The following is a 15833-nucleotide window of genomic DNA, read 5'->3' on the forward strand; positions in this document are numbered from 1 at the left end:
AGGATACATGTTATACTCAGAGATTATATAGTGAGGATATATGTTAAGCTGGAAATCGTATAGTGAGGATACATGTTAAGCTTGAGATCGTATAGTGAAGGTACGTGTGATATTAAAATCGTATAGTGAAGAAACAACCCCAGAAAATAAATATCTCCATCATAACTCTGTATTCGATAACGTCACTCACTTGTCCGAGCCTCACGTGGACAGAAATATCGCCGACGCAAAAAACCAAGTCACGTTGCCCTTAAAATCTCACCAAAAATGCGGCTGAGGATACGAACAGTGTGAGCGAGATGCCAGACCCACAAAGTCTCTCCCATCGAAGGGAGGATATAGATTAAAGAGTGTCTGTGAGGCAATAACCCACAGAATCATCGTTAAGTGAAGAAAATTAGTGAGAAAGGCCTCCTCGGAATCTCTCATAGTAAAGTGAAGATATAAATGAAAAATATGAGCTAGGAAATGAACCTCCAGAATTTCTCTCAGATTAAAGTGAGGGTTCAAATTGAAAGTAGTAACGAGGAAGCAGGCACCCAAAGTATCTCTCAGTATTAAGCTGAAGGTACAAATTACGTGTTAATGAGGAAATACAGACCAAATTCTCTCTCTCTCTCTCTCTCTCTCTCTCTATACGTAAGTGAGGATGTTAAGCGAAAGTATTAGCTTGGGAACAGTCAGAATCACTCCCATTGTAAAGTCAGAAGAAAAACTTGAAGTGTTAGTGTGGAAGTAAATACAGTACAGGTCTTTAATTTACTAGGGTTTGTGTGAGAGTGAAAGTTGTTAAAAAAAAAAAAAAAAAACTTCCGACTTAGCCTAGAAATTGATAGTAATGAATAAATGCAAAAACTTTAAAGTGTAGCCAAGTGAGGAAGCAAACTCAGTACGACACATAGTAAAGTAAAAGCGGTTCTTCCACAGTAACTGAGGATTTGATGGTGAAGATAAACACTTAAAATTATGTTATAAAGTGTGGATTAGAAAAAAAAAATTCCAGCATACACTGAGGATTTGAGAGTGAAGAAAAAAATTAGTGTGACTGAGGAAGTAGGCACGGTACAAGTGTGATTGAGAAAGTAAACGCAGGACAAGTAAAGTGTGATTGAGGAGCGTATGGTGAGGACTATGGCAGCTTCGTCCTCTACCCCCACGGCCAACGGCCACCACCTCCACCAGGATGAGGACGAGGGGGTGGTGGTGCTTCGCGGACCACCATACTCACCCTTCAGATGCTCACCTATGGCAGCGAAAAGGTATATTCATTTACATCTATATATACATACATGAGGTAAACTTGACTTTGTGAGTTGTTGTGGACTCACCTGAAGAGTGAACCCGGTTAACTGTACAGTAGTTTAAGTTGCCCTTGTCTGCAGTCTGTCATCCTCTTTTGGGGGGATAGTTAAGTAGCTGATGGACGTTAGTAGAACCATGCTGTTGAGCCACCAATTCATGGTACAGTACACTGTAGGTGAGATATGAACGCTGGATGATGATGATTTATAGTTGCTGTCAGAAGTTCCTTTACTCCTCGAAATCCCCTCAAACTTAATTCTTTCAGTACGGTGTGACGTCTTAATTTTCATATTTAAGTCTTACCACCAGACGATTATGTACAGCTTAGTGAAGACCTTTCGCACTGAAGGGGTTAATGAAGGCCAAATCTAACACTTCTTATTCGATAGTCTCCTACGCTGCATAAAATCTTCCGGAGATAGCAAGAATGAAATTTAAGAAGGCATTATGAGTCTGTGCTGAAGGGTTAATGAAATCTTGTTAAATTATACTGGAACAATATTATCGTTTTGTTTATGGTACCGTACCTTGTGTATTAGTTGTGAGGTAGCAACATCCGTTTTTTTTTTTTTTTTTAATAACTTTTTTTTTCTTGTTTTAAGAAACCAAAGACCAGAAGTCCGCAAGACTGTTCCTTCCAAGAAAAAAAAAAAAAACATTCAAGATCTTTCATTTTGAGATGCCTGGACACTTTTAAAACACAGGAGGTTATAGACGGTAGGAAATACAGACAGGAAGACAATTCCCTTCAGCCCGATGATGTTCTGGTATATTCGAGCTTCTTCCTGGCGATATCATTCAGTCTAGGGGAGGGTTTGCGAATTGAGGGAGTGAGATAGGCTAGTGTCATCGTTAACAATTTCAGAAACAGAGTTCATTCCTGTGTTAAAGATGGTATACCCTGCTCACTTTATCTTGGCCGAATGCTGAGTTGTAACAGATTAACATTAGAATATGATGCCAGTCACGAAGAAGTGCGACAGACAATATGTAGAGCCAAAGTATTTTCATTTTTGTCAAGGAGCTACGTGATATAAGCTGGGGGGAAAAAAAAGTTTGGTCTAAGTTAAAGTGATTGAAATAGTGAATGATGTGTTAGTGATAACAGAAGTAGTGAATGATGTATTAGCGATAAAGTAGTAGTGAATTAAGTAGTAGGTTCAACCCCAGGCTTATCTGTCAGGACGTGAACCCAGTGGACTGCAGACTGAATTTTCCTTCTTCCTCAGTCCATCATTCTCCTTTGCGGGGTTAGGAAAAATGTAGTCCAAGGATCAAGGTAATAATGGTAAACAGTAACATGACGAGAGAAATTTACCAGGTAGGGAAAACAAAGTCCTGTACCGTACTGCGTAACTCAGGTGTATCGTGGTTAGGCAAGGTGAGCAGGGTGTTGTTATTTTAGTAGCGTAACGTAACGGGTCCCTGGGTTTTGCGGGTGATGTTTGTTATAGCGGGTGTACTCCATCCTGAAACTGTTTCCCTCCTCTTTTAGCTCAGTGGATGGCCGGGTGTAATCAGATTGGAGGGTTGGGTTGGCTGGTAACCAAGGAGACTCATTCCTCCCTCATACCTATAACTGGGACATCGATTTTCAAGCAGCCACGACTTACACTAGCTAATGAAGTTGTGAGAGTGGTCCAGTTCCCTCGGATGAAAACGCGCTGTAGTAGTACGCGGTGTAATCAATATCCTAACAGCTGCGAGTTAGCGATTATATTTTGACTTTATGTGCGTCTGTCACGAAATATACAACAAACATGGCTGGCTCTCTGGAAGGCATAACAACAGTGTAAAAGCCAAATAGATATGACAAGAGAGATCTAAAAGGAATCTCAGTGCAACACGTACGGTCAGGGAGAAAAGTTCGCCTAATATTTCACCTCTTTGCATCATACCTGTCTTTGCCGGCTAATATTTCAAAGCTGAGAGAGGTTTGGTAGGTTTCTTTGCCCATAGGTATTTCTGTTTAATATTCCCAGAGCTGAAAGAGGCTTGTAGCTGATGTTTCCTTGCCCATTGATATTACCGGTACTCTCATGTTCTTAAGCTGAGAGTGGCTTTCTAGGTTTCTCTGCCCATAGGTATTTTCTTTCTCGTTAATACTTATGAGTAATAAATAAAGGCTTGTAATGTTTCTTTGCCCATAGATATTTCACATTGATATTCCTAAGCAGAGACAGGCTTGGTATGTTTGTAGATATTTCTCTAGTATTCCTAAGCTGAGAGAGACTTCGATACCTTCCTCTTCTCATCGATGATTCTCTTTAACTATCCCAAGCTGAGAGAGGCTTAGTATGTTTCTCAGCCGATAGATAATTCCCTTTTATAAGATGCGTTAAGAAGGAACGTGACGGACATGCGCCAAGTGTGAAACAGACGCTGTGGAATATGTAGTCGAACTTTTTTGTCTGGCTGTACTTCTCTTCACGCCACTACACCGTGCAACATGTAGTCGAACTTTTTTTGTCTGGCTGTACCTCTCTTCACGCCCCTACGCTGACCTGGCACTGAGTTAGCCCCTTCAGTACGATGCCGCATTTTTGTAAATTTACGATTGAGTGAAAGTGAGATAGAGTGAGCATTTCTATCCTTATTATTATTATTATTATTTTTTTTTTTTTGTGGCCTTGCGCCAAAATACCGAAGAAAGTGAAAATGAGGGGGAAATGAGTAAATGAAAGTGAGCATGGTATAGAGAGAGAGAGAGGTTGAGGAGAAAAAACTTCTTTGTAAGGGCGAGTGAGTAGAGTGAGAAAGTGAGTGAGAGATAGATAGCGTGAGTGAGAGTGAGATGTAGAGTGAGTGAGGAGATAGCTACTTTGTGAGAGTGAGTGTAAGACAGTGACAGATAGATAGCATGAATGAATGTGAGATAATAAATGATAGGTAGATAGAGGCTGGTTGAGAGATACAGAGTGAGTGAGTGACTATGAGACAGAGTGAGTGAGTGAGATACAGGGTGAGTGAGTGAGTTGCATAGCCTCCCTCTGCCCTATTTCTGGCGAGGCACCAAAATACCTCTCACCCTTGCCAGACATCACCACCACCACCCTGACACCCTAACCTCTGACCAGGATTGACTTACTAGGCTAATCGCTATACTCTTTTCACACTTACTTGGCTTAAAATTATCGTCTCTCCCACTTGAATATTGACCCGTAATAGATTAACACCAGAATATGCTATAGCGCGTTTCCGCTGAATTGACAAAGATCCCTAGCCCCTTTTAGCTCGGTTGATGGCCAGGTGTAGTCAGATTGGAAGGTTGATTTGACTATACTCTTTTCACTTTATGCTGGCCTATATTTTTGTCCTTTTGCAGCTTATTTCACCTAGCTCAGTGAGAAAGACACTGCTACAGGGCTTCATCTCGATAGCACTTCTTCGTTACTAGCATCATATTGTAGTGCTAATCTATTGCTACAACTTTGTATTCAGCATGGGGAGAGGGTAGTTTTAGGCCAAGCTAGAGTAAAAAGAGTATAGTATCCTCACAACTAAGGCTGATCAATTTCATGCAGTGACGTCATTGTATTCAAGGTGTGGGGGTGACCCGGTTCCGTCAGATGAAAATATACCGATTGTAGCTCTCTAAACCTCTTCAACCCGAGGACGTCAGGTATGTTCTTGTAATCCCCAGACGATTTGTTGAACAGGAGAGGTTCGGTTTAGCCTTCATTAACGCTTTGAGCATGATTTCTTTTTATTTTTTTACTAGCATTGTTAGTACGCTAATACATAACTGGATTTTTAAGCTGGCAGGATCTGTGTAGTATTCCATTCCAGCTTACGGTATTCTGTTTCAGCTTATATTACTCTATTTCAGCTCATGCCAGTCCATTTTATTCAGCTGAGTGAGTCATAGGAGCCTGAGTGTGGATAGTGGTACCATTAACCCTCTCATGGCGGGACAGTTCTAGTATTCTCTTCCAGCTGATGCCAGACGATTTTATTCTGCTGAGACTGAGTTATAGGAGCCTGAGTGTGTTATCTGTACCCCTTTCACATTGATCTGGCCCAGATTTTTCGTTCTTATGCTGCTTATATCACACAGCTCTATGTCACAAAAAGACAGTTCTACGGTTTTACATGCTTTCTACAACACTTCTTCGTGACTAGCATCATATTCTGTTGTTGATTTTTTATTACAGCTTAGCATTCAAGATGAAGTGAGAAGTGCATAGACAAATGTGCGGTACAATATTAGACAAAGTTACAGTGAAAAGCGTACATACTGTAACTGCCTTAATGACCGACACAGTTGTAGGTCAGATTAAAAAGAAGTATAGCATAATGACCTACACTTTTAGGCCAGGTTAGTGAAAGGAGTATAGTATAGGCTAATGACATACAGTACCGCCTAACCAATAAATATCATTTGGCGAGTGAAAATTGACTCTACCCCTGTGAGAGGAAGGTGAACAAGAATAAAATGAATAAAAGAAGTGAAAACCAAGTAATATGAAAGGTCATTGCACTCAAGGGGTTTGTGGGGAAGTAGCGGATCCTATGATATAAGGACACTGTGGACAAAATATATATATATATATATATATATAGGTGACCTTTACATGGCTTCGTGTGTGTGTTTGGTTCCCGCACCCGGTAGTGCTGTGTGTATGTGTGGTATGTGTGTGTGGGGATGGGTGGTTGTGTGTGTGTGTGTACAGTATATTCCTTCTGAAAACCCAGGTAGTTTAGGTAGTTGCAATAAATTCGCGTCAAATAACCTGTTCTTAATTTTTCAACACAGAGAGATTTAAAGATCGGAGTAATGCGCTGGTCATATTCTGTACGTATTTGGGTTCAGTTCTTGTCTTACAGCCTTCACATTTGTGCGGGGTGGCCTGAGAAAAAAAAAAATGTGCCAGACTTAGGGGGACATCATAGCGATAGTTACAAGTGTTAAATTCTATGTCAACACGGGGCAGAGTCTCCAACTGTTACGGAGCTACAATTACTGATGACCTTATTGGCGAAAATGGTCACCCTCAAAATTAATGGTATAGATATTAACATGGGCTCAATTCTCAACCATTATGGGGCTGCAATTACTGATGACCTTATGGGTGAAAATGGCCTCCCTCATCCGTCACCCACGAGGTCATCAGTAATTGCTATAATGATTGAGAATTGAACTCTCGTTGTTACAGATTTTTTTCTCTAATTACCCGGAGAAAACCCAAAGTCTTCCTGGTACTTTATGTATATTGATCTCTAAATGTCTCAGAAACACATTTTGTAGCTTGTTCCTGTTAACCCCACCACCTCCCTCATGCCTCTTCCCTCTCCTCCCCCTTCCCCATGCCTGTTACGTTACCCCCACAGTAGGGTAATTATAAGGTAACGCTCCAGGTGCACGTACAGGTCGACACAGCCATACGCTCCATCTAATGACGTCCACCCCACCATTACCCTACAGATTCCATGTCTGGGTAATGTTCGCAGGGTTGAGACAATACAGACTACCAGTATACCATATCAGTGCTGTCATTATATCTACAGTACAGTACAGTCCTTGTTGGTTATCTCACAGACAGAGTCCTTTTGACTTTAATGGAAGTGAAATACTTGGCACCGTAACATTAGATAAAGTTATGTTTTAGTATCTATGTGTGTATGTATGTAAATACCTGTCTGTCTATCATCTCTCTCTCTCTCTCTCTCTCCCTCTCTGTGTGTGTGTGTATATATATATATATATATATATATATATATATATATACTGTATATCTACCGGTATGCTTGAATGTTTATTAGAGGACGAAATTTTGTGCTATAAATTTGAGACAGGATGTAAAAGTGTCAGCAATTTCCGCAGGAGAAAAAAGAAATTTAGGCTACACATTATATCTAGAGTACCGTAAACTATTTTCCCTTTTTATGGTATTTGTTCTTTGTGCTTTATACTCTTATAGTTTAATAACTGATTCACCCCAGTGGCGGATAGGGACCCATTTACGTACTGGGCTATAGTCCATACATTCTAATAACCGGCCAGTTGCACATAGGTGAGAGATACCTATGTTCTCTTTAATGATTACACCCCACCTCACGTATTTCTGTACCTTAACCTTACCAGAGAGGGAGGGGGGGGAGGTCCTAGAGCCCGTGGGAGGAAAACAGTCGGGGCTCATTGTGCATTACAAGTTCTGGGAAGAGCAGTCTGGTTTTCCTCACACCTTACTCTTCTCCAGTCCCCCCACCCCCATCTGTGTGTGTGTGTGTGTGTGTGTGTGTGTGTGTGTGTGTGTGTGTGTGTGTAAGGTGACAGTTTGCCGCAGGTGTTTGTGTGCCAATGCTGTATTATGTTGTGGTCCCCTGTCAACCCCCTAGCAGAGAGAGAGAGAGAGAGAGAGAGAGAGAGAGAATGCTATTTCTGCTGCCAGGCTTACGTTACGGTGTGTGTGTGTGTGTGTGTGTGTGTGTGCGTGTAGTGGAAAATAAAGTTGCAGGCAGGCGATTATAACTTACTTTACTTGGAATTCCCCGTTGTCGAATAATGCTATAATCATTCTAGATCAACAAGTGTAAAATTCCAGTTCGAGAAAATACGGTAACATTAAAGGATTATTAAGTCGAGATACAGGATGCTTTGGCTTTATAGAAATGGTAAAGGTGGTAAAGGTAGAGTCGGAGGCAAACACCACGTAGCGCTTTGCCGGGGTTCTAAATTCCTTTACTTGGGCCTTGAGTGTGTCCTGGATTTTTTCTCCCATTATTTTGTAGCTTTTCACCCATTATTTCGGAATACTAAGTCACCGTATAGTCTAGGTTACCTCAGTTACTTCCCCTGTGTGTTACCCTAGCTACTCATTTTACCTACCTATCTGTCTGTCTATAGCCAGACGCCTTAATTCCGTAAGGGGTGGACACAAACAAATCGTCTCCTTGTCGCCCTGTCCTCTGCCATCACGTCGCCCTCCCGCAGACTCACACCCCTACCTTCTCTCATATACCTCTCCATTGCTTGCTTCCATCCTTGATTTCCCGCCTCTATGTCGCCTTGTCCCCTGCCATCACGCTGCCCTTCCCCTAACTCACAGCCCCTTCTCTCATATAGCTCTCCACACCATCCATCCATCTCATCCTTGGTTTCCCCCTCCCACCAGCCCGTAAAGGGTGGATAGATACCTGAGTAGTGACCCTTGCTGCCCGCTCTAGGATTCCAACCCTCTAATGAACTGGCAGCTTAGCAGTGCGCGATGCTAACCACTCGGCCACCACGGAGGTAGAAATGGGTAGCTGTTTAGATAAAGGTGATGATGAAGATGGTTTTGATGATGATGAAGGTGGTGTTGATGATGAATATGGTTATGTACCTGATTCCCAGATGGATTTGATGATGATGGATGATGATTAATATTAAGACGTCTTCCAGAAAGTAGAAGGGAAGGAGAAGTAATGAAGAAAGCCATGAACCCTGAGAGGATGATTGATGATGACATACTTCAGTTCCCTCCTTAGGCCTGTGATATCAAGAGTAGTCCTATACCCATCACAAATCATGCATGGTGAAGGGGTTGGCCGTCATTATCCAACTCTCTCCTTAATGTCTCTCTGGCTGTGGTTTTCGTAGGCCTATGTCAGATTTTCTTGCCACATTGCCTCTGACTTTCCACACCATTTGCGGTCTGTCTATAGGCCTACAGGGACATATTTTAGTTTCCGTCTGTCACAACTCGACTCCCAGGACCCTGTTTGTGGTCTGCTTCTAGGCCTACTCTGATTTCTATTCTTGATAAGCCTACTTTCAACATGTTTGTAGGCCTATGGGGTGAAGCCTTTGTTCATTCCTTTGGAAAGTTTTATTTATTTATTTATTTATTTATTTATTGGGTATTATGTGTCCGCCGATATGAGAAGGCAGATAAGCAGTTTGTGGGGGAGAATTGTCACTGAACTTCCTCCTCAGGGTACATCTTAGTATCATGCTTATGTGGTCATCCTTTAGGCCTTCCGAACCGTGAATTTTTTCCGTAATCTTCAGCATACCTTGGATGTTGGGTAAATACCTGACAAGACGAAACAGAAGTGATTGTAGGCCTATAGGTATAGTGAAAGTAGATTAATGTTAACGAGAGCAAATAACAGTAGGCCTAAAGGATTCTTGAAACGTAAGCTTAGGCGCGCTCAGAGAAGAATGGGAAGGATTGTATTAGGTGTCACATGGAGGGATAAATAGTTTCTTTAATAAGGGAACACAGGAAAGTAGAGGCCGCAATCACCATATTTAAAAAGCAAAATGGGTGTTGCTAGGTCACATCCTTCGTAAATGGACAGCCAGGGTAACGGAGTGGCAGCCCAGAGATGGAGTGAAAATGGGCCAGACAGAGAAGTGGTTCAGCAAGGAGATTTGCTGGGATAGGATGGAACAGGTCATAGTAGAAAAAGATGGGAGAGATTTTTGTCGTGCACTGGCCTGAGATAAATGATGATGATGGAGGCAAAAGAGGGAAGGAGTGTTAAGCTAGGTGCTACTGCGTGTTACATAGGGATGGAAGGGTGTTAACTCAGGTGTATCATTGCGTAACACTATCACCACAGATTGTAAGATACGTAACTTAATATCAGCACATTTCTAGCCGAATGAAATAAACAGTACTAATCACTTTCAGGCGCTACAGGGCTTTAATTTCGCGATATAGTTAGGTATGTTATAATTGTTTGTTAATATACATCTCCTCTAAAATCTACAGGAGCATATGGGCAGGTGGGTATGATAATGAGTACCGGTATTGCATAGCATTATTAGGGAATGGTGGGTATCTGGGAATGACGGGTATCTGGGAATGGCGAGTATCTGGGAATGGCGGGTATCTGGGAATGACGGATATCTGGGAATGGCGGATATCTGGGAATGGCGGATATCTGGGAATGGCGGGTATTTGGGAATGGCAAGTATCTGGGAATGGCGGGTATCTGGGAATGGCGGGTATCTGGGAATGACGGGTATCTGGGAATGGCGAGTATCTGGGAATGTCGGGTATTTGGGAATGGTAGATATGCCTGACTGAGGAATGCTACACTTTGAAGTCATTACATTGGCTTGTGGTGCACTGCTGTATGATCCAATGACCATTACTGATCGAGAGAGACACGAGAAGAATAGTTTTTAGATGTTTTCAGTCTTTCCCGTCTTATATCTTAGAATGCATTGTGCTTACCCTGTTCTGAGTCTAATTAGTGAAAGTGTACATCATATTCATTGACCATCATCGCTTAATCTTAAAACAAAAATTAATTTAGATTGATATGGCCAAAATAATAGGAAATTAATACGGTCGTTCATATCAGCCACAAACCTGGTAGTAGAGGCGGTGGAGGGGTGATTGGGGGAGATGATGGAGGGGTGATTGGGGGAGATGATGGAGGGGTGATTGGGGGAGATGATGGAGGGGTGATTGGGGGAGATGATGGAGGGGTGATTGGGGGAGACGATGGAGGGGTGATTGGGGGAGATGATGGAGGGGTGATTGGGGGAGACGATGGAGGGGTGATTGGGGGTGATGATGGAGGGGTGATTGGGGGAGATGATGGAGGGGTGATTGGGGGAGAAGATGGAGGAGTGATTGGGGGTGATGGTGGAGGGGTGATTGGGGGTGATGGTGGAGGGGTGATGATGGAGGGGTGATTGGGGGAGATGACGGAGGGGTGATTTGGGGAGATGGTGGAGGGGTGATTGGGGGAGATGACGGAGGGGTGATTGGGGGAGATGGTGGAGGGGTGATTGGGGGAGATGATGGAGGGGTGATTGGGGGAGATGATGGAAGGGTGATTGGGGGAGATGATAGGGATGATTGGGGGTGATGATGGAGGGGTGATTGGGGGTGATGATGGAGGGGTGATTGGGGGAGATGATGGAGGGGTGATTGGGGGTGATGATGGAGGGGTGACTGGGGGAGATGGTGGAGGGGTGATTGGGAGAGATGATGGAGGGGTGATTGGGGGTGATGATGGAGGGGTGATTGGGGGAGATGATGGAGGGGTGATTGGGGAGATGATGGAGGGGTGATTGGGGAAGATGATGGAGGGGTGATTGGGGGAGATGATGGAGGGGTGATTGGGGGTGATGATGGAGGGGTGATTGGGGAAGATGATGGAGGGGTGATTGGGGAAGATGATGGAGGGGTGATTGGGGGAGATGACGGAGGGGTGATTGGGGGTGATGATGGAGGGGTGATTGGGGGAGATGGTGGAGGGGTGATTGGGGGTGATGATGGAGGGGTGATTGGGGGAGATGGTGGAGGGGTGATTGGGGGAGATGATGTGGGGGTGATTGGGGGCGATGACGGAGCAACGGTAGCATAACATTAAGGTTTTATTTTAGTTATGTTACCACCTCACGAATTTTATCACGCTGATCTTTGGCCATCCTCCATTACCCTGAAATAAATAAAATTGTCCGGTGCAGCAAAAACTAAATAAATAAAGGAAAATAACATAAAAGAATTGTTATGAAGGGATTGGGAGATGGTTGAATGTTTGATACAGAGTAGATAGATCGTTTTGGTGGTTGGGTTTAATGCTATAATGAAAGAGAAGTTTACAGTAATCGTTAATGAGTCTTTAAACCAGCTTTTCAAAATAAATAAGTAAAGAAAATAATTACAGTAAATAAAGGGATTCACTGCTTTCATATACCTTGCGTGCAGGTAAAGATTAACAAAGGTGTAAGGGGGAAGTGCAAGTAAAATGAAAGAAAGCTCCACTAGGCCTACAGGTCAGAGGTCGGTCGTGGATATGGCGAAAAAAAATTGTGGGTAGGCCTAAAAACCACGAGCCATTTTGAAAGTAGACATTTGACAAGGAAAATAGAACAATGTAGGCCTAAGGATGAGGTGTGTGTGTGTGTGTGTGATAGAAATATAAATGCCAGTAGGCCTTGAGATTGAAAGTGGGCTCGAGTAGTTTGGGGAAAAAATCAGAGTAAGTCGAAAGGGAAGCAGTGTTACCGAATAAACGATATAGACAAGAGGAAATTGTGTGTGTGTGTGTGTGTGTGTGTGTGTGTTTGAGAGAGAGAGAGAGAGAGAGAGAGAGAGAGAGAGAGAGAGAGAGAGAGAGAGAGAAACCCCCCATCTGGCAGCTAGAAGTGACGCAACAGTTGTAAAGCCACTACGACAGTCCAGGATTATGGGTCAACTCTGGGATTGTACTGAATTATGCTGAATTGCGTGTCATGCTTGGGGACGAAGTCATTTGTCACATTCTCCAGGCATAGTGGACTCGTGTGTGTGTGTGTGTGTGTGTGTGTATGTGTGTATGTGTGTGTGTGTGTGTGTGTGTGTGTGTGTGTCTGTGTGTGTGTGTGTGTGTGTGTGTGTGTGTGTGTGTGTGTGTGTGTGAACAACGTAAAGAGCCGTAAGTATGCATTAATTTACACGTGACTGAATAAGTATGAGTGTAGGTGAGTGAGGCGAGAAAAAGAGAATACAGTACATTGACACAAGCATGACAGAGTGAGAGAATGAGTGATGGTGGCAGGTTGTGTGCCATTATCTAATTAGGTCTCATCTACAGCTGGTGTCAAGAGGGGGTGAAAGTTGCCACCCCCTTCCCCTCCCCCCACACACACGCAGTTGCACGCACTACATCCCTACGCGCAGGCAAATTAACCCCCTTCCTACCATGACGTTGTATTGTTGTTTAACTAGAGCGACCATGCTGTCTGCTGGCGGACCGTCAAGGTAGAGGGTAACCCAAACTAATGTCAGCCAGAAATACAACAGGGAGGAACAAAGTAAAAAAAAAAAAATCTATATAACTCTACGGAAATATTAATCCGCTTTTCATAGGTCCCTTGAACAAAAATCAATCAATCAATAAATAAATAATATATAGCAAACTAAACGTCCAGAAAAATGTTGAAAAAGGACCTAAACTAGGATCATCTAGGAAGATCTACTTGGGGGGAGGAGTCCTAAGAAAGCCCCTGTGAGAGTCCTGGAGGCTTTAGGGGGGTTGGAAAGGGCTGATATCAAATACCTTCCTCAGTAAGTCAGTAACATAGGCGTATCTAAGCCGACCTATGGGTTGATCCGAGAATTTTTTGTATATATTTGTTTCTCTGCTTTTGTTCCCTCCATAGGTGGGAAAGACGTCTCGTTCTAAAAGGGTAGCCAGATTATTAAAGTCTGGATCTACTCGCTTTCCTCTCCCTGTTCTGAAATTCTCCTCATCAGAATAACATTACTTGTAGATAGCAAGAACAAAGTAGAAGAGACGTCCTCGGGCTCAGGTCGTTTTATTTACTAGAGTGACGTGTTGGCCCCATTTCTCACACACAGTTTCCCTCTTTTACTGCTTTTTATAACCCCACACCGTGAAAGCGTTGTTTGTATTTTTGCCAGCCGCGATAGCAAAGCTGGTATTGTTTTCAGTTTGTCTGTGTGTGTCTGTGTTTCTGTTAGCACGGTAACTTCGCAGCCGCTCGAGATATCATCACAAAAATGTACAGGTGTGTAGTTGGGGAAAAAATCGATCACGAGTCCGAAATTGGTGAAAGTAGGTCAGGGTCAAGGTCATATTCCGAGCCGCGCTGGAATTGTATCGGCTCGCGACTGGTGTGATATATCCCTTTGAGGGGCCTCTGGTATTAATGAATTTATTTATTTTTTGTCGATTTTATTTTCATGAGGGGAAATTTTTCATACTGGAATGGTTAAATACAGCCTTCATTAACACCTCATCCAGGGGCTCCTAAAAGTTAAATGAAGTCGCCCTCAGTAGTAAAACAAATATAAATATAAATGAATAAATTAATACACACACACACACACACACACACACACACACACACACACACACACACACACACACACACACACACACACACACACACACACACACACACGTGTGTGTGTGTGTGTATCTATCTATCTATCTATAACGGTATATCGTTTTGTTACATTCGCTAATCATCGTGCTTTGTTCTTCCAGCTTCAAGACGATTTTAATCAACTAAGGAGAACATCTTAATAGTCTAGGAGTTAAGAAAGATTGTATCTAACGCTTTACCAGTTCGATAAGTTAATTTAAGCAGAATAAAACCGTGAGGAGGCAGCAGCAATACAAGACTCAACCTGCAGTGATAGAAGGGGTTAAATAACTTGCTCAACCTTTACCGCTCACGAACTTTTGATTTGCTTTTTATCTCGTTATATCCTGATTCTCTTGTTCAGTTTAGTTCCTTTATAGCAGGGGTTCCCAACCTGGGGTAAATTACCCCAAGTGGGGTAATTTGGTCTTTTGTGAAGGGTAATGGGGGAGGTAACAAAAAAAAAAAAAAAAAAAAAATCATACCAGTTATGATAGACTTTCAGACCTATACTAAAATTCAGAGATGAATGTTTAAAGTCATGTTTATTTGGTATCAGTGTTAATAATAAAAATAAATTACTCCTTGCAATAACTCTCTTGGTTTTAGCCTAACCTTTAAGTCCTACATTCAAACTAAAATCTAGGCATCAAAATGTTAAGCAGCTAAAATGCAATTGTGGAAACATAAGCAATGAGGGGTAATGAGTGAAGGGAGGTGTGGAAAATGGGATAATGGGTAAATAAAGGTTGGGAACCCCTGCTTTATAGTGAAGGGGTTGGTGAAGGCTGTGGCCCGCACCTCCTTCATAGCAGTTTATTTTTAGATATGGTGGGTTAATATGTTGGTTGTTTGTTATTTATGCGGTGTTAGAATCGGACTGTAAAGTGTAATGAACAAAACAAATTGCCCAAGAAAAGGTGTTAGGGAGTTTCATGAACCGACGCGAATACAGGCTTTTATATAACTATCCCCACAGAAGAGCACAGTAAGCAAATAAATAAGCAAAATAAATCGCCCAGGGAAAGGTGTTCGGGAGCATCAAGAATCGACGAGACTGCAGGCTTATCCAATTCCATCTGAACTCATTAGCGCCCAGTTTATCCAATTCCATCTGAACTCATTAGCGCCCAGTTTCCTCAGTGTAGGACGGAACTGGGCATTTTCAGAACTGAGTAAAGAAGGGAACCCCGGGGTAGGGACCTATGAGCTTCGCGACTGAGCCGACAGGCGGAGGGTGGTACGCCTAGGGTTGAGATAAAAAGAATAATCAGGAGGTAGAAGGAATGAAATAGAAGTCATCGGTGGTGAAGGACATATTTTTAATGTCAGTGTTTTGTGCTTGCTGCCTCTTTTTTTTTTTTTTTGGAGGGGGGGGGGAGCTTCTGTAGGACGGGCCCTGTCTGTCTGGGTCTCACTATTTTGAAAAGGTGGTGCTCCTCCTCCGCAGACTTTCGCGAAGCCACTCCTCGCCCCATTACACTACACAGCATCAGCTTCCCATTCCGCACCACATCACACCACGGCACACGCAAAATCACCCACCGACACCACACCATACCACACGATACCACACCATACGTTACCATATTATACCACACCATACCTTACCATATTATACCATACCATACCATACCACACAAAATCATCCTGACCCACAACACACCGCACACAAAACCACCCACCCACAACACACCAAACCACACAA

At 42.9% G+C, this 15833-nt stretch overlaps 1 protein-coding gene across 1 annotated transcript in view; it reads left to right on the top strand.

Moving 5' to 3' along the window:
- The first annotated feature begins 1182 nt into the window (after window positions 1–1182).
- Window positions 1183–15833, top strand: part of LOC145402258 (NAD kinase-like) — a 104819-nt gene continuing 90168 nt past the window's right edge. Inside the window, exon 1 of the mRNA XM_080274382.1 lies at window positions 1183–1259. Within this exon, the coding sequence (XP_080130508.1) occupies window positions 1246–1259 (14 nt within the window). The 5' untranslated portion in view covers window positions 1183–1245. The remainder of the gene's footprint in view (window positions 1260–15833) is intronic.

Source organism: Coenobita brevimanus, chromosome 57 (genome assembly GCF_032717465.1).
Source record: "Coenobita brevimanus isolate Jiangsu-jjx chromosome 57, ASM3271746v2, whole genome shotgun sequence".
Taxonomy (NCBI): domain Eukaryota; kingdom Metazoa; phylum Arthropoda; class Malacostraca; order Decapoda; family Coenobitidae; genus Coenobita; species Coenobita brevimanus.